The sequence below is a fragment of the Acomys minous genome, assembly GCF_964271855.1.
Source record: "Acomys minous genome assembly, chromosome: 5".
Taxonomy (NCBI): domain Eukaryota; kingdom Metazoa; phylum Chordata; class Mammalia; order Rodentia; family Muridae; genus Acomys; species Acomys minous.
In genome coordinates, this window is record NC_140494.1 from 116383910 (window position 1) to 116405756 (window position 21847).

Genomic DNA, 21847 nt, shown 5'->3' on the forward strand with positions numbered 1-21847 from the left:
TTCTTACCTATTCTCTTAAGTTTTTGGTTTTTGAGATAGGGTTTCTCTGTATAGCCTTGGCTGTCTTGTACTTGCTTTGTAGACCAGGCTGGCCTCTGACTCACAGCGATCCACCGGCCTCCGCCTCCCTGAGTGCTGGGATTACAGGCGTGCACCACTGCTCCTCTCAAGTTCTCTATCTGATTTTACAGATAGTTGCCTTATTCTCTGTTGCCCCTGCTCAGGGTAATCTTTATAAATTTGTGAGGATTTGTGAAAACCTTGATTGTTTTCTAAGATGAGGTGTATTATTTATATGTCTTAGAGAAAGTAAATTTTACATTGCTCAATCTCTTTATTTGGGGATGAAACAGTCAGCTATACTGATAGTAAAACAACACACACACACACACAATTTTCTTGGTTTTTTGTTTTGTTTTGTTTTTGTTTTTTGTTTTGTTTTGTTTTGTTTTAGAGCCCGGCTCTCCCTCTGTAGCTCAGGTTGACATGGAATTCTCTATCCAGTAGCCTCTGTAGGCCTCAAACTCAGCCACTTCTGCTTTTTAAACGCTGGGAATACAGGCATAATTTCTCACTCTTGGCTTTGATGAACAGTTTTGAAATAGGAGAACAGGGGCTCAGAGGTTAAGAGCACTGTCTGTTCTTCCAAAGGTCCTGAGTTAAATTCTCAGCAATTACATGGTGGCTCACAACCATATTAATGAGACCTGGTGCCCTCCTCCAGTATGCAGGCACACATGCAGGCAGAATACTGTATAAGTAGTAAATAAATCTTTTTTTAAAAATTTATTATGTATACAGTGTTCTGCCTGCATGTGTGCCTGCCCACCAGAAGAGGGCACCAGATCTCATTACAGATGGTTGTGAGCCACCATGTGGTTGCTGGGAATTGAACTCAGGACCTTTGGAAGAGCCGTCAGTGCTCTTAACCTCTGAGCCATCTCTCCAGCCCCAAATAAATCTTAAAAATGAAAAAATATAGAACAGAAGTGCTCTGGAAATTTATTATTAATATTATTATTACATTTTGAGATAGGGTCTTAGTATATAGCTCAGGCTGACCTAAAACTCAAAGATATGCCTGCCTCTGCTTCCCTGGTGCTGGGATAAAAGACATGTGTCACTGTGACCAACTTAAATGGAATGATTTTTAATATCTGTAAAACATTAAATTTACATGGGCTATGGCATCACTAATTCCTTTTTCCTTTCTCAGTCTGTTTATGCATGCAGAAATATGTATGCTTTGTGCATTTGTGTTATTTCTCTAGATAAACTTGGAGAAGAATGTACAAGCCTTAATTTGTTTTGTTCACCCCAGGTTTCAGCTGTGCCACAAAGTTCTGGCAGTCATGGAGCCAGCATAGCAGCCGTTCATAGCAGTCATCATCACCCAGCGGCTGTGCAGCCTCACGCAGGCCAGGTGGTTCAGAGCCATGCCCATCCAGCCCCACCAGTCGCACCAGTACAGGGACAGCAGCAGTTTCAGAGGCTCAAGGTAGTATTCCGGTTATTTCCTTGGATCACTTTTTCTTCAGCAGGAAATATTTCCTTAATCTCAGAGAGTGGAGTTGGAATTAGAAGAAGTTTTGCTTTGTTTTTGTCTGAAAACCTGTTTATTTCCCCTTTTCACCAGTGTCTGATCCAAAGAAACATACACTCATAAAGTGTTGGCTGTTAGCATTCATGTACTCAAACATGCCAGAATTGAAGAGTTATTGTCACGAAGTGCACATATGTCTGGGTGCAGACTAATTTGGGTATAGCAAGTTAGTGCCATACTCCATAATACAGTTTAGACTTAATCTCTTTCTTGCTCTTAACAGCTGAACTTGTGGGCATCTTTAAGTCCATGCTTAGTAAAACATGCCACTTTTGAGACACCCTTGATGATAAAGTTTTCGGAGAATAGCAGAGTGAAGTGTCAGTGTTTTCATGTGTTCTGAATGCATTGTGTTTTCAAATGCATGAGGCAAGGATTTATTGAAGCTTGTATTCCCAGCTAACTTTTTGTCTCTTTGTGTATTGTGTTTTGAAATTTGTGGGTTTTTTTTTTTTTTTTTTTTTTAAGTAATAGCTTAGTTTTCCACTTTTCTGATTGACCTTTAGGTAAATTAGTTTGAAATCAAGTACAGAAAACCTAAGTTAAAACTGAAGTGATGAGATGTTTTCTCTTCATTTGGTTGTAATAGCCTAATTCTGTCTAATTCTATCATTGTAGGAGTGAACAGTATACCCCAAAGTACATTTGTGTGTCAAAATATATCTACTTTTTGTTTTCCCTAATGTAGTCTCCCTCTTATTTGAAAACTTGCTTTCTGCTATTTCAGTTACCTATAGCCAAGTGGTTGAAAATTGAAATAAAAACTTTCCAGAATAAGCAATATATGTTATAAATGCTGTGCCATCAGGAATAGTATTTTGATGCAATCTCCCACTGTCCCTCTATCCAAATTGTGATGTAAATCATCCTTTTACTGAGCATACTCCTTATCTATTCTGCCTGTTAGTCACTTAGAAAATCAGACCATAGGCCCAAGCACAAGAATATTAATACTCATAATTGAGGTATCCTGAAGAGAAGCCATAAAGTGCCTTCACAATGAAAGTGTGGCAGTTCTTAACTTGATAAGGTAGGAAAAGATAGGCTGAGTGAGGTTGGTAAGAAAGGTGGTCCCTTATCAATATTTACGGTGTCTAATTTCTCAGTCTGATTTTATCATAAATCTATATAGAGAGGAACAAAAACAGTTTAGTAGGGTAGGGTTCAGACTGTGCATGTTTCAGGCATCCACTGAAGAACTGATTTTCTGTCTACAAGAGCTGCTGTACTGCTTAGCTGACGTCTGTGATGCCTGCCTCATGATGTCCATTCTAAGGAAGTTAATATTGGCCTGAGGACTCTACATACAGTGTAAATAGCTTGTGAAAACACCAAAGTTAGACAACATAGAGAATTTTATGAAATTTTCTATCTATCTATCTTGGTTTATGTAATTTTGGAGTAGTTACTGAGGAATAGACTGTAAAGAAAGCACAGGTTATTTGTGCTATTTGAGAAACTTGGATGTTTTCACATTCTGCTTATAGAGTGAGTGCTGTGCTGCAGATGAGGCACTGCTGTGAGCTTTACATTTTACTGAGTCTGGGGAAATTTTTGAATTCTTCATTTGATGTGACTTATACTGTGTTCTGTAGATGATGCCTTAATATTCTAAAACCTTTATAAATTGGTCCTTAAACTTCTAGAACCCTTCCTAGATAGAGGTTAGAACTTTTAGATAGAGTGTCACTGTGTCAAGGAGAGTGTCGTGGTGAAGCACTAACCCCGGGCCTGTTGCTGCAGGCTTTTCCAGTCAGCCCCCCAGGACATTGTTTCTTTCGCCTGCTTTCCTTGAGGGAGTTGTGTATATAAGTATATGGAACATGCTTTATTGTTTTTGTTTTAGTTTTTAAGAAAGAGCCCAGGACTGGGATTGTAGAGTAAATTTTGGGTAGAGTGGGGATTTTTTTCAGTTAAAAGATCTTGATTGATAGGATTTCTAAATATAATAATTTGTTGAGTTTTTCTTGTGGGAGTGTAGGTTGAGACAGCTCTTGATTCAGATTGCCCTGAAAGCTGCAGTTGAGGATCACTTTGACTCTGCTTCTGCTTCTCATGTGCTGGGGTCACTGCCATGTACCAATCCCCCATCCCTTTTTTAAAATTGGAAAAATTTAAAAGTGTGTGTGTGTGTGTGTGTGTGTGTGTGTGTGTGTGTGTGTGTGACATGCAACTGGCAGCTCGTTCTTGGAGACCAGAGAACAGCTTTCGGAGGTTAGTTCTCTTTCTGTGCCATGTGGGTCTGCAGAATTGGTGGCGAGTACCAGCGGAACCAACACAGCAGCCCTTGAATTTTTTGCATCTCTATAGAATTTAACAACTATGTAGCCTCACGTTGCCAGTTTTAGTTTTTTGCTTCTTTCTCATGATAGTACTGGACATTGAACACAGGCCTCACACACCTCTAGACAAGCCTTCTGCTACTGAGCCTAGCCCTTGCCTGCCATTGGGTCAGTGTCTGTGCTTGTATGTATGTCTCTTACTTAGTTACTGTTTTACTGCTATGAGCAAACAGTTTATTGAGAAAAGGCATTCAGCTGGGGGCTAGCCTGTGGTTTCAGAGGGCTCGTCCATGGTCATCGTGGGGGCATGACAGCAGGCAGGAATGGTGCTGGAGAAATGGCCGAGAGCTCACCCCTGATCTGCAGGCATGGGGGTGGAGGAGACAGACTGGGCCTTGCATGGGCTTTTGAAACCTCAGAGTCTACTCCTAGTGACACACCTACTCCAACAAAGCCACACCTCTTAATACTTCCCAAACAGTTCATTAATTGGAGACCAGACATGAGCCTGTGGGGGTCATAGTAAAACTTTGTCTCTTAAAACAAACAGCAGGGCTGGAGAGATTGCTCAGAAGTTATGAGCACTGGCTGTTCTTCCAAAGGTCCTAAGTTCAATTCCCATCAACCATATGGTAGTTCATTACCATCTATAATGAAATCTGGTGCCCACTTCTGTCCTGCTGGCTAACATGCAGGGTGAATACTGTATAAGTAATAAATAAATCTTAAAACAAACAAAAAAGCAACAACAACAAAAATACCCCAAACAAAAAACATTGCATATGGTAGAAGATAGAAGGCTCAAAACATCAACAAAAATTCCCTCCAAGTCCTCTACCAAGTCACTTCCTCATGGTGTCTGTCTTCTACAGGCCCCATTTAATACTACCCTGAACGTCAGCTAAGGCTATACACTAGTTGACAAGTGAGTGAATCCTCAGAATCCAATCTTAAAAAGCTGCAGGTGGTGGTGGGGGCCTGTGCTGTAATTCCTTGGGGAGGCAGACATAGTACAATCGCTTGCTGCTAATTAGCCAGCCAGCTTGGTCTACTTGGGGAGTTGCAGGATGGTGAGACTCAGTCTCGAAAAGATGATGGATGGTACCTGAGGACTGACTAAGATTTGTTCTGGCCCCACACACATGAATACTTGTCAGAGAGAAGAGGAGAAGCAGGTAGCTTTTGTCATGGACTCTGGGGGTGTGGCTTAGTGGTAGAGACCTTGTTTGGCACATGTAGCTTGCTGGCTTTATTTGCTGGGGAGGGGGGGGGCAGGCTCTGATTTTCACCTTGGTTCTAGGGAGCATAGGTAAGTAGCAGAGTGCTTATGGTCCTTAGCATGACTCCCCTTGTTTGCACACGCACACACAATACACCTAAGAGGTTATGGACTAGGGCCATGTAGCTTAGTGTAGAACACTTGCATAGCATGCAGCAGCCCGTAGATTGAATTCCCAGCAAAACAAAATAAAAACTAAAAGCACGTTTCTAGGTGCACAAGTTTTAGAGGCCACTCACACTGTTAACATCATTTAGTGGTTTAATGAACATAAACATTTTGTTTCATAGTATATTGAAAATTCTAGCTTATTACAAAATCAGATGTTATTCAAACTTAGTGCAGTTTAAAATATTATCTCAGACTGTGTAATAGGTGTTTCCCTTGGCTGTCTCCTAAGTATTATAACATCCCAAGTTACACTCATGTATTTCTAGCCCTCCAAATTCATTTGTTTGAGGTAGGTCACTTTTGAATGCTCAATTTCTCTTGTCTTTTATATTCAGTTAATCCTCAAATCCTACCACTTCTTGCTAAAAGCTTTTGAATCTGTTGAGTTTTCTGTACTTTTGACGAGCACTGTAATCAAGCCTTTCTCACATCAGTTAGAATTATCCCTTCCTTCTGGCTCTTCCCTTCGTAGTTTTTGGTTTTGGGTTTTATTTGTTTGTATGTGTGTGGGGTGTGTGTGTGTGTGTGTGTGTGTGTGTGTGTGTGTGTGTGTGTGTATGCTTCTATGTTAGCGGGAGGGAATGCACCTATTCATATGTGTGTAGGCCTGAGGTTAATATTGGGTGTCTTCTGTATTTGCTTTATGTCATACTTTTTGAGACAAGGTCCCATTTCTGCCAGTGTCTGGCCAGCCAGCTGCCCTCTCAGATCTACTTCTGTCCAGGTACTATCTACAGCACCTGTGCTGGGCTTACAGAGCTAGTAATGTGGCCAACTTTAATATATGTTGTGGGGATCCAGTCTCAGGTCCTCATGCTTGCAAGGTGAGCATTTTTCCCATTGTGGCATCTTTATAACCCCATTCCTTCCTTCCTTTTAGTCTGTCCTATGGTTCTATCAACTGGAAGACATGAAATGGAAAAGATAAACATCTAAGTTGGTATTTTGCAGGACTAATAGGGTCCTTCATGATCTGAATCCTGCCTTTTTTCATCTGTCTATTCTTCCTCCCAATACTTAACTTCTAGCCAAACTGAGCTGGTTTGGGTTGTACACATGGACAACATGAGGTCACACCCCTGCTGCTGTCGCTGACATTATTCACAAGTACCTGTCCTTAGGTTTCAGCTTATAAATTACTTCTTGGGGTTCCCTCACTTTGGAGGAGAAAGTGATGCAGTTTCCACGTGCTGTTACACCTCTCAGTGGTTATTTTACCTCCATTGTGTTAGGATTTTCACTAGACATGAGTAAATTTTATGGATTTATGATTTTAATTTGGTTATTGAATCTTTAACACCTACATTGGGTCTGCTGTGTTGTATCTTAGCAAGTACTTAGGAGATAGATAAGTGAATACTATGGTAATACAATTATTAGTCACTGATCATTCCCTACAGAATTATCCAAGGCTATAGGGCTTTGTGTTGTTTTGTTTTAGGAGACAGAGTTTCTCTGTGTAGCCCTGGGTGTCCTGGCTGGCTCTGTAGACCAGTCTGCATAGAGATCCGTCAGCCTCTGCTTCCCAAGTGGTGGGATTACAGGCATGCAATCTTCTGTTAAAAGTTTTGACTTCTGGCCTGGAGAGATAGCCCAAGCTGTTAAAGAGCACTGTCTGCTCTTCCAGAGATCCTGAGTTCAATTTCCAGCAACCGCATGATGGCTCACAACCATCTGTAATGTGATCTGGTGCCCTCTTCTTGCCTGCAGGTGTACATGCAGACACAGCATTCATATAAAATAAATAAATAAATAAATAAATAAATAATAAAAACATCTTTTTTAAAAAGGTCTGACTTTCTTATGTCTCTTAAATGTATCCCTGCCCAGGTGGAGGATGCCTTGTCCTATCTTGACCAGGTGAAGCTGCAGTTTGGTAGTCAACCTCAGGTCTACAATGATTTCCTTGACATCATGAAGGAATTTAAATCTCAGAGGTAAAGATTATATGAAGCCGCACATAAATTTATGCTTGGCATGTTGATTTTTAGGTGGAGTGTGTGTGTGTGTGTGTTTACTCTTTTTATAGATTATTGTTTTCATCGTGGGACTGCTTTTGAGGCAGTCTTGGTATATATAGCTAGAGTGACTTGAACTTTGGGAAGTCCTGTTGCCTCAGCCTCTCAAGTTCTAGGCTTAAAGGAATGTAGAACTATGTAGTGCTGTATTTTGGGTTTAAGGTGTTAATTGTAGAGCACTGGGCTATTTTTATTTTTATTTTTATTTTTTTTGACAAGGTTTCTCTATTTAGCCTTAGCTGTCTGGAACTCTCTTTGTATACCAGTCTGTCCTTGAACTCACAGCGATCCACCTGCCTCTCTTCCTGAGTGCTGGGATTAAAGGCGTGCTGGCTGGCTTTCTTTTGCTTTTTTAAAAAAAATCTATACTAAAATATTTCTTTGTGCTGTTTCAGTTAGGAAAGTAACACTGGTAAGTTTTTGGCCACTTGTTTTTGGTTTTGTTTTGTTTTTTTCCCTTCAAGTTAATGTAAGATAACCTGGGATATTCGGGTCTGTCTCATTGTTTTGAGAGTAACTTCCCTGAACAGTCTAGACAGAAGCCCATTAAGATCTGTACTGACATATCCAAGGTTGGGTGTGGCTTGGAAACAGTTTACGTGTACTGTTCGTACGTCTGCTTGATAGAATTGTTGCCTTAAATGTATATTTTACTCAATATTGTGACAAAGCCTAAAGTGGCTTTGAAATTTGACTTAGCCTTTACTATTATGTTTTGCTGTTTAGAGAAAACGTGAAAAGTTAAGGGTTTTTGTCAAGCTTGCCTCTCATCACTTTTTTGTCCTCTTGTTTTTTGTCAGCATTGATACTCCAGGAGTAATAAGTCGAGTGTCTCAGCTATTTAAAGGCCACCCTGACCTGATCATGGGCTTTAACACCTTCTTGCCTCCTGGCTACAAAATTGAGGTGCAGACTAATGATATGGTGAATGTGACCACTCCTGGCCAGGTTCATCAGATTCCCACCCATGGCATCCAGCCCCAGCCTCAGCCACCACCTCAGCATCCTTCCCAGCCTTCAGCCCCGTCAGCTCCCACTCCTGCTCAGCCTGCTCCTCAGCCCACACCCGCCAAAGTCAGCAAGGTGAGTTGTGGGAAGGACACACTGCATCAACTAGAAAGTCCTTGTGACAAGCTCCAACGATGTCATTAGAGAGGATGTTGTCAGCTCATTGCTGTTGAAAGGTTCTCATTTATAGTCTGTATTACTTAGATGCTCACTTAAATCATCATGTAGCAGATTCTAGGACTTGTTTGCCCTCAGCTTCTGTTGGGTGAGCCTCTGCAGTGGCTTTGTAATAGTCCTTTGACACCACAGGTAGGAGTAGGGATTGTGTGTGGTTAGCTTTGTTATTTGACTTGGGTTTTCTGCATTGCCCAGGCTGCTTGTTGTTGTTGTTTTGTTTTGTTTTTTTAATCTTTTGCTTATTTGTTTTTGTTTTTCAAGACGAAGTTTCTCTGTGTGTAGCCCTGGCTGCTCTGGAACTCGTTTTGTAGACCAGGCTGGCCTCAAACTCAGATCTGTTCGCCTCCCTCTGCTTCCCAAGTGTTGGAATTAAAATTAAAAGTGTGCCACTGTGCCCAGCTCCAGGTTGGTCTTATAATCCTGGGCTTTGGTGGTCCTGAGTAACTGGGAATCTAGATGTTGCCATCACACCTCATTGAGAAATGATTGTTTTTATTATGGAGAAATTAGACTTTCTTTGTATGATTATCACTTTATAAACATCGTTGCAGAGCTGGGCATGAAGACATCTCTGTAAATCTCAGCACTTGGGAGGTCGAAGCAGAAGGATAAGAAATTTGAAGACATCCTGAGCTGTTTTAAAAACTAACTCAGCCGGGCATGGTGGCGCACACCTTTAATCCCAGCACTCGGGAGGCAGAGTCAGGCGGATCGCTGTGAGTTCGAGGCCAGCCTGGTCTACAAAGTGAGTCCAGGAAAGCCAAGGCTAACACAGAGAGACCTTGTCTCGAAAAACCAATAAATAAATAAATAAATAAATAAATAAATAAATAAATCTAACTCAAAAATCTACAGTAAAGTTAATCTGTTTGCCAGATGAGCTGATAATCGCAACACGTGGAAGATAGTTTTGATCTAGATATGATAGAATAGTTGCTAGCCACGTAGGATTCAGTTAGTTCAAGCAAATTCAGTGTTTCACTTGCATTAGCTAAATTTCAAATTCTCAAGACCTAGCGTGTAGCTGGTGAGTCTTGTTTTGGGTGGCATAATGAAAGAGCATTCTATTATTTCAAAGCATTCTGTCGAACAGAGCTGGTTTAGAAACATTTCATGTTGGATTACAGGAACAGTTAAATTGTTGTTATCCTGGATTAGAAAAATCTGTGTAGGATGAATTTTCTTTTTAATTTGTACCTGTTAAGGTAGTGAGCTTAAAAAACTGCATATGAAAATTGTGTCCCTATAATTAGAAATGGCTCCTTATTGAAGGGTGTATTTAGGAAATTTGAGTCTGAGATAGTACTGTCACTACATCTCCTGCCCTGTCCTGTCTGATTTGAGCTGAACTAATATGGTTTGGTTTAATCAGTACTTAATAGCGTAAATGAGTAAATAAAGGACATGGGTTCATCAGATGCCTTGGATTTTTTGGTTTTGTTTTTGTTTGAATTTCCTTCCCCAGTGTCAAACCACCTATGTTCTTGAGGAAAATACTTTTCTTTTCAGCCCTCCCAGCTGCAGGCCCATACTCCAACCAGTCAGCAGACGCCTCCACTCCCACCGTATGCGTCCCCACGGTCTCCGCCCGTCCAGCCTCACACACCAGTGACAATCTCCTTGGGAACGGCTCCCTCTTTGCAGAACAATCAACCTGTGGAGTTTAATCACGCCATTAACTATGTTAATAAGATCAAGAACAGATTCCAGGGCCAGCCAGACATCTACAAAGCCTTCCTGGAGATTTTACACACATATCAGGTAAGAGGGTTACTCATTTGTCCCTCCTTCAGCAGGTCTTATAATCTGGTGATCCTTTCGCCTCAGCCTCTGGTTGCTGCCTCCACACCCAGCTTAGAAATGGTGCTTTTTGTCATGGTAACATTAGGTTCTACTTACATGATAGTCAAACTCAGAGGGTACCTAGTCTGAGAAGATCTAGTAGTCATTGTGCCCAGTAATTCTTACTGGGAATATTAACTGCTGAGAACTAGACTGTGCTTATGAAGCCAGTTTTACTTAATTGCATTGCTTACCTGGTAGCATCTTGTCAGGATTTTTAAGGTCACTAGCTATGAAGAGAATGCTTGTTTCATATTGGAAATTTCTGAGGGTAATTTGTGTAGTGTGATTGATTTACAAGAGAACATGGAGGGAATTTTCTAGTGCGTCTGTCTTATCAGTTTAATTAAAGGAGCATTCATGTGTTTGCAGTTTTATAAAGACCTGTCATTTAGCACCTTCTCCTTTCTCAAAAGACTGCAATCAAAACAGTAATTAAAAACTTCCTTTAGTGTAGCTGAAGTAGATAACATATTTTACTCATATCAAAATCTTCAGAGCCAGGCGTGGTGGCACACGCCTTTAATCCCGGCACTCGGGAGGCAGAGGCAGGTGGATCTGGCCAGCCTGGTCTACAAAGTGAGTCCAGGACAGCCAAGGCTACACAGAGAAATCCTGTCTCGAAAAACTAAAAAACTTTAAAAAAAAAACTTCAGAAAATAATTGATCAGTGGCATAGGATTCAAAACAGTAACCCTCCTAATATCATTTGCACCTTCTTTCATTCTTCAGAAAGAACAGCGAAATGCCAAGGAAGCGGGAGGAAACTACACTCCAGCCCTGACTGAGCAGGAGGTGTATGCCCAAGTGGCTCGTCTCTTCAAAAACCAGGAAGATCTTTTATCTGAGTTTGGACAGTTCCTGCCAGATGCCAACAGCTCAGTGGTAATCTCATTTAGACAAACTACGTTATTTAAGATTGTTGTTGCCATAAGTTGGAAAGCTACAGGAAGAGGGCACTTTTTAGATGATACTTTGATTAAAGTATTAATTTGCCTCATATGTCTTAACAGCTTTTAAGCAAAACAACTGCTGAGAAGGTTGATTCTGTGAGAAACGACCACGGAGGCACTGTGAAGAAGCCGCAGCTGAATAACAAGCCGCAGAGGCCCAGCCAGAATGGCTGCCAGATCCGCAGGCACTCTGGAACGGGAGCCACCCCTCCAGTGAAGGTGAGGGCAGGCAGCGGGGAGGTAAGGTGTCTCATCCTGTACACCCAGGCCAGGCTGGCACAGTCACAGAGATTCCCCGCAAAGCAGGAGGTGGGTCAGAAGACCGCTGGCTGTGTGGATCACACCGTGTTTTCAGTTCTTTCATTTCTCCTATATTATCTCTTTGCTGTGAGCTTCTGGCTCCTTTTGTTTGTTTGTTTTGTTTTTTACCACAATGTAACTGTAACTAATGTTTCTCATGATTTGATGTGTGAAGCTTTCCTTGTGTTAGAGAAAGAAGATTTTTGGGGGGAGGGGGTTTGAGACAGAGACTCTCTGTAGCCTTGGCTGCCCCAGACTCACTCTGTAGACCAGGCTGGCCTTGAACTCAAAGTGATCCACTGCCTCTGCCATCCAGGTGCTGGGATTAAAGGTGTGCACCACCACGCCTGGCTGAGAAAAAAGATTCTTATAAGTAAATGAGTGACCTCTGGGACATTTCAATTATTTTATTTATTTTTAGGTTTTTTTAAGACAGGGTTTTTCTATGTAGCTCTGGCTGTCCTAGAGTTGCTTTTGTAGACCAGGCTGGCCTCGAACTCACAGCGATCCGCCTCCCGAGTGCTGGGATTAAAGGTGTTCACGACCATGCCCAGCTGTAATTCAGTTCTTGTGAACATAGTGCTCTGTAATGGCAGAGGCTTTTGTTCAGTGGCTTTGGCTAGAGGCCTATCCTCTAATTGACAGATCTTATCTACATTAGTTTTCAAGGAAAGAGCGTTGGTTTGTGCTAGAGGGAAATCTTCAGTTTGTGTTAGTAATACTATAGTAAACACTGATGACGTGTCCATAGAAAGCCCAGCTTGCTGTCTTTGATTTAGTGTGTCTAGGATAAGAAGGAAGCTGTATGCAGTCAATGTTGAATTTCTCTGGGAATTCTAAATTATATAGTATGAAATAGAGGTGTCTACAGAATTTGATTAAAAAAAAAAAGACAGTGGAAGACAGTGGATATCAACAAGTAAGTGACTCCAAGGATCGATGGACTCTGAAAGAGTCCATTGTTTGTGTGCTTGCAGTGTTTCTTGGTTTTGGAATCAGGTTAAATATAGTAATGGTTTGTTTGTTTGTTTGTTTTTTTAACTTCAAATAGTCTATGGATTGTAAGAATCAGCTAAATAGCTAAGAGCTTGCTTTAGGTCTGTGTCCTTGCATACTGATGATCCACAGGTAGAAACAGTACGCTAGCACACAGTTTTGATATCCCATAGCTAGCAGGAGCTGTGGGCTGAGCCTGTGTGCTCTGAGATAGCTGCTGTTCACAGACCTTATAGTTCCTCACAGGCAGTAAGATGGGGGCTTTTTAAAGTAAGTTTTGCCCAATGGGGTTACATTACTGCCTATTCATTTTTGCTTGTTTGTGGTGGTGCGTGGATGCATGTGTTTGTGTGTGTGTTAGAGAAACAATCTCACCAGGTAACCTTCACTAATTTGGTAATCAGTAAGTAGTTCAGTCTAATTGCCATCCTCCTGTCTCAGACAAATGAGCGAAGGGAATACAGGTGTGTGCCACTGTAACGACCTTTTTTTTTCTTCCTTTAAAATAAATGTTAAATTATTAATCTGACTAGGTGCTGTAGTGACACCTATAATGTCAGCACTGTGGTGGGTGGGGCAGTAAAAAAGCAGCCAGATTTCTTGAGCTTGAGGGCAGCCAGGGCTACCAAGTGACACTGTCTTTGGAAAAAAAAAAAAAAAACCCCAAAACCCAAAATAACAACAAATAAAGCCTGAGTGGATATGCTGATAAGATGATTATTCTGTCTGTTGGGCAATGAAGTAGTGTAGATTAAAGATTTACCCCGGATAGTATGTGCCAGCCCGGAAGCAGTTAGTGTGGTATTAGAGCCCAATAAAGATACTTTTTGGCTTAGGGAAAGTGTCTTAGAGTGACTACTGCTGTGATAAAACACTGTGCCCATAAGTGTTGAATTAGTTTTATATACATCTGTGTTTGTTTCTTTCAGCTTATTTTAAAACCTGGCTATCAAACAAATAATTGAGGCTTTTTTTTGCCCCTGAGAGAGGGTTCTCTGTGTAACGACTCTAGCTGTCCTGGAACACTCTGTAGACCAGGCTGGCCTCGAACTCACCAAGATCCTCTTGCCTGTTCTCCCAAGTGCTGGGATTAAAGGCGTGTGCCACCACAGCCTGGCTAAATGTGTAGTCCAGGCTGGCCTTGAACTCGTGATCCTCCTGCCTCCACCTCCGTCAGCAAATGCCACCACAACCAGTGAGACTCTTTTATAATATAAGACCTCACAAAACAATCTTGAACAGCTTAAGTCTGTTCTTAACCCTCTATGCTATATTGTCCTACTCCCAGCAAACATCCCACTTGCATAGCTTTCCTTGGCTCCAGCTCCTTCCTCTTCAACTTCCTTTTGGCTCTCCCCAGCCTCCTTCTCTAACTCCTCCCCCGCTGGCTGGCAGGAAGTCCAGCTCTATTCTCTTCTCCCTGTTCATCGATTGGTTGTAAACTGCTTTATTGACATAACAGGGGCAATTGGGGAGCAGATTTTACACAACATTTAGACAGAACATCAGAATTTAAACTACACCATAACCTTATGCCTACAAAAAGCAACTTGGAAATGCAAGGGTTTATTTTGTTTGCACTTTCACATCATTGTTCATGGCGAAGGAAGTCAGGGTAAGAACTCAAGCAGGAACCTGGAGATCGGAGCTGATGCAGAGGCCATGGGGAGTGCTGCTTCCAGGCCTCTCTGGGCTTGCTGCTCAGCCTGCTTTCTTTTAGCTGCCTGGGTGGCTCCACCCACAGTAAGTGGGCTGGGCCCTTCTGCTTCACTAGTTAAGGAGATGCCTTATCCCTCTGCCTACAGCCTGATCTTAGAGGTCCCCTTCTTTCAGATGACTCTAGCGTGCGGCAAGTTGACATAAAGCTGGCCAGAACAACTGACCTTGTCATCTTGACACACAAACATCACTTTTTAATTAGAACCATTTCTTTTTCATTTATCCCCAAAATAGCCTATTAATATTAGTATCATAATATAATAAAACATAAATAACTTTAAAAGTTCTACGGTCTTTATAAATTCAAACACAATTAAAAGTTCAGTCTCTTTAAAATAACCAGTCTCGAAAAATCTGAACTTCCTTTAAAAGTTTAACATCTCTCCACTACGGACTCCTGTAAAATCAAAACTGGGTCAGATGTTTTCTTGCTTCAAGAGGGAAGAACCAGGGCACAAACACAGTTTGAATAAAGCAAGACCAAACTCTTAACTGCGTAAATAACCATGTCCAGGCCTGGAGAAATGGCTCAGTGGTTAAGGGCACTGGCTGTTCTTCCAGAGGTCCTGAGTTCAATTCCCAGCCACCACCATATGGTGGCTCACAACCATCTATAATGTGATCGAATGCCCTCTTCTGGCAGGTAGGTGTACATGCAGGCAGAGCACTGTATACATAATGAATAAAAAACAATTTTTAAGGGCTGGAGAGATGGCTCAGGGGTTAAGAGCACTAACTGCTCTTCCAGCAGTCCTGAGTTCAATTCCGAGCAACTACATGGTGGCTCATAGCCATCCATAATGATGGATGCCTTCTTCTAGCGTGCAGGTACCCATGCAGGCAGAATATTATATTTAAAAAAAAAAAAAAAAACCCAAAATTTGGGTCTATTATCTGAGATGTACTTTGAATCTTCTGGGATCCTCCAAGTGGCTTGGGCCACTTCTCTGTCTCTGACTGCTGCAGCACATGCAGATTGTCTCCTAGGTTCAGGCTAGTTCCACTCCACCACTACTACTTGGTGGTCCTGCCATAGTATTAGCGTCTACAAAATGCTTGGGTTTTCTAAAGCAACTGGGCTGCCCTTTCACCTGTAGCCTCTCCCGGGCTCCTCTCATGATCCCTTCAGTCCTTGGCTTTAGTTGCTACTCCAGCTGCAACCTTAACCAATGGCTTCTCTCAGTGCTAAGCTTTGGCTGCTCTCTACAATGTTTTCGTGCCTTTAAAACCAGTATCACCTGGGAGATGAAATTTGGCTGCCAGTGCGAAGTATGACTTTGGCTATCTCTAGCAAAAATAAAGGTTTTGCTTTATTCTAGCAGCTTTTTTGTGCTGATCTTGAAGGAACACTTCCCAGAAGATGTCACTTCTTTGATGCTGGTCTCTTTTTTAAAAAATATTTTTTATTTAATTTTAATTTATGTACATTGGTGTGAGGGTGTCAGATCTTGGAGTTACAGACAGTTGTGAGCTGCCATGTGGGTGCTGGGAATTGAACCCAGGTCCTTTGGAAGAGCAGGCAGTGCTCTTAACCAGTGAGACATCACTCCAGCCCAATGCTGGTCTCTTCTTAATTGCCACTAATTTCTCTGCTCCAGCTGACCAGCGTTAAGTTGTGTCAGTAAGGTGAAGGTATCATTTTAGTGGTGCTGGTCTTTTAATCACTTCTCACTCTGGCTTCAGCTAACCAGAACCACAAGCCTTAATTCAGAATAGGAAATGGCTCCAGTAAAGTCTTTCAACTTGTGTCTGAACTTCACAAGCCAGCTTGGCTTATGGTGAGAAATTCCAGTAGGATTTTTGAAGGGAGCAGAGGCAAGAGAATCATGAGTTTAAAGCCAGCACAAAAAGGGAAGGGCATTAATTCTAAACATTGTTCAAAGGAGAGGGCATCTGTAGCCTTTGAAGAAAGGAACTGTCAAGAAAATTAATAGAAACAGAGTTATGATATAAATCTTTGACTACTGAATTCTCATTTCTTCTGAGAAAATTGTTAGCTTTAGCAGAGCTGTTTTAGCAAAGTCAGAGGAAATACAGAGTTGTTTGTGTTTGTTTTCTTTTCTTTCTAATTCCAGAAAAAGCCCAAACTTCTTAGTCTAAAGGAGTCTTCGATGGCAGATGCCAGTAAGCATGGTGTTGGGACTGAATCATTATTTTTTGATAAGGTAAGTAATGGGCAACACTTGATACAGTTGTTAAGAACAAATGACAAACACATAGTGCCCAAGATTTTGTTTCAAAACTGTCAACTGATTAGGATTTTTTTGGCATGTTTAATTCTTTGGCTTTGTTTTGTTTGGAGACAGAATCTTTCTATATGTAACTCAGATTGCCTCTGAACCCATTTGTATGTAGCCCAGGCTGGCGTACAGTTCCTCATTCATGTTTCCCTCTCCTCTCTCTTCTCTCCTCTCTCTGTTTCCCCACGCCCCTCCGTTAGGATCTCACAATGTAGCATTACCTGGCCTGGAACTTACGATGGATAACAGGCTGACCTCAAATTCATACAATTCTGCCTGCCTCTACCTCCCTAGTGCTTAGGAATAAAGGTGCTTGTCCCTGTGCCCTTCTTTTCTTTTATTAGTGGCCCTGGTCATGGAGCCCAGTGCCTCAGACACGCTAGCATGCTCTCTGCTGTGCTTCAGGTGGCCTGTGATCTAGTTGCTGGTGGAACACAGAGTGAGTGGACAGAATCCTTGGTGTTTTGAGACAGGGTCTTGTACATTGCCCAGATATGCCTCAGGCTTGCTCTAAAGCCAGGGGTGACTTTTAACTACTACTGCTCCTCCTTCACCTTCCAGACAGGTATACACTACTGTGCCCAGCATGAAAATTCTGACTACTTGAGTGTTTTCAAAAATCTATAGGTGTTTTTATGTAATAGCTAGAGTTGAAATTTCTGCTGGACACTATGAATGCTGTTTTAGTTAGACTTTATTTCTGTATCTGATTCTGTCCTTGGAGCCGAGTTGATGATTAGCAGACAGATTGCACAGTGAAGTAGGCAGCTGGTGGGCTTCTCACGGGACTCAGTCTGAATTAGTCTGGCCATGGTTGCCCTAGCCTATATGTCTGGGTGTTTGTAGAAAACGTTATTTAGTGGCTGCATCACTGATACCTCCAGCTAGCTTTCCATCTCTGTCCTGATGATAACAATGGTGTTATCTTAGGAGTACATTTTTGTCCGTATGTGTATGTAGATATACATATGTATGTTACACACACACACACACACACACACACGTATTTATATAGTAAGGATCTTAAACTTTCTGTTAAGTTCATTGAAAGAAATGGTTATGGATGACACAAAACTTCCTATGTATTTATTATTTAGGTTCAGTGATTTGGTTAGGGTCTGCTGGGTGTCTTTCTGCTTTTTCATAGCTTTAAAACCCGATAAATTTAAGGCAAATAATTGGCATACGGTGCAAAAAGTATAGTCTTCTCTAATATCAAGGTCTGTGAATCTGTGAGTTCCAGGCTGTTCTCTGTAGGGCCTCCTGCTTCACAGGAGGAGGTAATCTGAACACAACGAGCAGCTGTGTTGATAAGTCCTGGGCATGAAGATGCGCAGTGCTAACAGTAGGCTTTTGAGAACTAAAACTACAGCCTTAACACCTAGCTAGGTAGTCCTTTTCTGTAAACTGTTAAAACATTGTAAAATTCTGAAACTTGAAATTGTTAGTCTTCAGTGTAGGATAACAGCCTATATGCACGCATATATGTGTGAGAGAGAACGTTGGCATGTTCACATTAAAGCATAGCTGGCTGCCCTCATCTTGCTTGGAGCAGAGTCTCTTTGCTGAGCACCACTGACAACTCGAGGTAGCTGGCCCTGGAGCTCCCAGGGAATCTCGTGTCTCAGCCTCTTGCCTCAGTGTAGGTGTGCTGGGATTGCAGATCAGCCCTGCTGCCTCTGGCTATATGTGGTCTCTGGAAATCCCAGCTCTGCTCTAAGACTTGCGTGGCTCATTGAACCATCTCTGAGCTGTGTGAGTGTGTGTGTGTTCGTATGTATGTGTGGAGGCCAGAGGTGAGTTGAGTGTCTTCTCTACCTTAATTTTTGAGACAAGGACTCTCTGAACCAGCACTCACTCCCTGATTGGCTACGCTGGCTGATCTGAAGCCTCAGGGATCTTCCTGTCGCTACTTCCTAGTCTTTATACTGCTGTGCCTGGCATTTTTATGTTGGTGCTGGGAACCTGAACTCTGGTCTTCATCGAGTTTGTGAAAGAATGTCTTAGCCATTTGAGTCACATCCTCAGCCTCGTTTTGTTGTTGTTTTTAAGATTTAATATTAGGTGTATGTTTGTGTGCTTTTATGAACTTAAATATGCTATGTGTTTGTAAGTATGGTTTTTAACCACTAAGCCATCTCTCCAGCCCTCTTTCAGCCCTTTTCTGCTTTTTAAGGCACTGTCTTGGTGCAAAGCCCTGGCTGCCCTGAGGATTGGTCTTGAACTTGAGGCGCTGACCCTGCTGCCTCTGCCGCCTCTGCCGCAGCAGTGCTCAGCTTCCAGTCATTCAGGAGCGGGAGGCTCCAGTTTAAGCGCTCCCCTTAGTTGTATAGCAACTGTAGGGTCTGCCTCTGCGGCATGACATCTTGCCTGAAACAAAACAACAAAAAAGATTTTACAATAAAAATATGAAAACTGCTGACAAAGATTCCTGTAAATATCTGTTAAGGTCAACAGAAACTTGAGTAACTGACATTCTGGAGTAGCATGCACATGGAAGGTGCAGTGCATGAGCTCATATTTTAACTGTGGAAATTTCTAAAAACATGTAAAAGGACCTGTGTGTTTACCACCTGGGCCAGCAGTTCCAGTGCTTCGTCAGCGTGCTTGCTCCACGGTATCCGTCTCCAGTTAGATGGTTTAGACAGCTTACACTGTCTTGTTCTCTCTTTAAGTGGTTTTTTTTTTATCATATCTAAGCAAAATACTATTGGTTCCTTGTAAATATCCCTTCAGATTTACCCTTTTTTTTTTTTTTTTTAAAATCAGGGACTGTGATTCTCCTTGTAACCATTTTTCTTGTGGTTGTTTCTATAAGGTCCGAAAGGCTCTTCGAAGTGCAGAGGCCTATGAAAACTTCCTTCGCTGCCTTGTTATCTTTAACCAGGAGGTGATCTCCCGGGCTGAGCTTGTACAGCTAGTCTCTCCTTTTCTGGGGTAAGTGAAGTGAGGAGCAGAGCGCCCGGTCCTTCAGTGTACTGACGCAGAGATTGTAAAGGTGTGCTGTAGACAAAGGTGACTGAGCTGTTGGTTGTCACAAGTGTCAGAAGGGCCCTTGGAAGCCTTGCATAACTTTCAGGATGGGAAAGCAGAGCTGGGTGTGATGGCACACATCTTTAATCTCAGCGCAAGGGAGGCGGAGGCTTGTGAGTTGGAAACAGCCTAGGCTACGTAGAGAGACCCCGGAGAGAGTGAGAGGGAGAAGGGTTTACAAAGTATTCTAGACCAGAGCTCTAGAATCTTAATTGCATTTGAGATCCTGAGAATTATGTGAACAGTGAAGCCATATTCTTAGATCCAAAGAATGGCTTCTTACTGTCTTGTTGGGAGAGCATTCTATAAAGAAAATGGAACCTAACTGGTTAAAGATTGTTTCTGGAATTTGTCTTTGGTAATGGAATTGTGATTTGATTATGAATTGTAATGTTCTTCATAATAACTGTCCTGCCTTGAATTGCTTACCAGCTTTTGCTTTGGTTCTTCAGGAAATTCCCTGAATTGTTTAATTGGTTTAAAAACTTTCTGGGCTATAAGGAGTCTGTACATCTGGAAAGCTTTCCAAAGGAACGAGCTACAGAAGGCATCGCCATGGAGATAGACTATGCCTCTTGTAAACGACTGGGCTCTAGCTACAGAGCCCTGCCAAAAAGTTACCAGCAGCCCAAGTGTACAGGACGGACTCCCTTGTGTAAAGAGGTAAGGGTCAGTCTTGGATCTTGAGCTTCTTCATATGAGGGTGGGGGTAGTGCTAGAACCAGAGGCTTTAAAGTTGTTATTTGATATATATGCATGCAGGCCATGATCTGCTTCAGGAGGCCAGAGACAACTTGTCAGAGTCGGTTCACCTCTGCTGCTTTGTGGGTTCCCAGGATCAGTCTCTCAGGTGGTCAGGGTTGGTGGCAAGTGCCCTTATTATCTGCTGAACTCTCCTGCAGGAAAGGCCAGAATTTACATGAATTGTTAAATCATCATGATGAACCTTCCCTTCCCCCCTACCCCCAAAGATAACCGGTATTCAGAACTTTTAGCCACTATATTCTTTTGTAAACTTGCATCCTTGTTAGGATTACTATGGCTGTGATGAAAACATCATGACCAGAGCAACTTGGGGAAAAAAGCATTTATTTGCCTTATACTTTCACATCACTGTTCATCTCTGAAGGAAGTCAGGACAGGAACTCAAACAAGGCAAGAACCTAGATGCAGGAACTGAAGCCGAGGCATGGCGGAGTGCTGCTTACTGGCTTGTTCGTCACGGCTTGCTCAGCCTGCTCTCTTAGAGAATCAAAGACCACTGGCTCAGGGATGGTGCTGCCTACAATGGACTGGGGCCTCCCCATCAATTACTAATGAAGACAATGCTTTAGAGCTGGATCATATAGTGGCATTTTCTCTATTGAGAGCCTCCGCTCATATGACTCAGGTGACTCTAGCTTATGTCAGGATTATATAAAATTAGCCAGGACGCTTAGCAAATGTAAAGTTTGGAGTAATGCTAGCTGGGCTTTTCTCCCCATCTTTGTAACTTCCTTTTTATCAACAAAGTCTAATTACCAGTAAGTTTTTACAGGCTTTTCTGCCTCTTTTCTACCCAAAGGTTTTAAATGATACCTGGGTTTCCTTTCCATCTTGGTCTGAAGACTCTACTTTTGTTAGTTCCAAGAAGACTCAGTATGAAGAGCATATTTATCGTTGTGAAGATGAACGATTTGAGGTATCGTTTGTTGTTTGATGTTTGGGGAACTAAGAAGATGTGAAATGAAGCGGTAACTAAATACTGTATATGCATTAGCTTTTTAAAAGAAGAGCTGACCCTGGCAGTACATTCCTGTGAAGCTTACGTTGTAAAGGTGGTAGCTGGAATGGGAAGATCTAGAACGGATGGATCAGCTGGTGGTGCCTTCCTGTGTGAAGGGCACTTGGGAATCTAGGCTCAAAATCTTGACAAGGTGACATTTACTAACACCACATGTGCGTTACACTGAGTTGACTGGCTCTGCTCTTTCCAGCTAATGGGAGAGCTTCCATCCCAGCTTAACTCTGCCAGTGCTCCTTCGTCCGAAACTGGCTGGTGGCTACCATCCTTTCCCCATCTTAGTTATGTTTTTATCACTGTGATAAAACGCCAAGAGTTTAACTTGGCCTAGGGTTTCAGAGAGTGAGTCCATGATAGTGGAGAAAAGGAACGGCTGATAGCTCACATGAGGTAGTGAGAGTGCATTGAGAATCTTATTAGTCTTTGAAACCTCAAGGCCTACC

General features: G+C 42.1%; 1 protein-coding gene across 5 annotated transcripts in view; it reads left to right on the forward strand.

The window, feature by feature from the left end:
* The window catches only part of SIN3A (SIN3 transcription regulator family member A), a 58986-nt gene that overhangs the window by 14965 nt on the left and 22174 nt on the right, over window positions 1-21847 (forward strand). For all 5 annotated transcript variants that reach the window (XM_084782244.1, XM_084782245.1, XM_084782246.1 and 2 more), the window contains 10 exons: window positions 1322-1498; window positions 7166-7272; window positions 8154-8436; window positions 10048-10299; window positions 11113-11265; window positions 11394-11552; window positions 16424-16513; window positions 19407-19525; window positions 20074-20284; window positions 21186-21302. In XM_084782244.1, coding sequence (XP_084638370.1) covers window positions 1322-1498; window positions 7166-7272; window positions 8154-8436; window positions 10048-10299; window positions 11113-11265; window positions 11394-11552; window positions 16424-16513; window positions 19407-19525; window positions 20074-20284; window positions 21186-21302 — 1668 coding nt within the window. The remainder of the gene's footprint in view (window positions 1-1321; window positions 1499-7165; window positions 7273-8153; window positions 8437-10047; window positions 10300-11112; window positions 11266-11393; window positions 11553-16423; window positions 16514-19406; window positions 19526-20073; window positions 20285-21185; window positions 21303-21847) is intronic.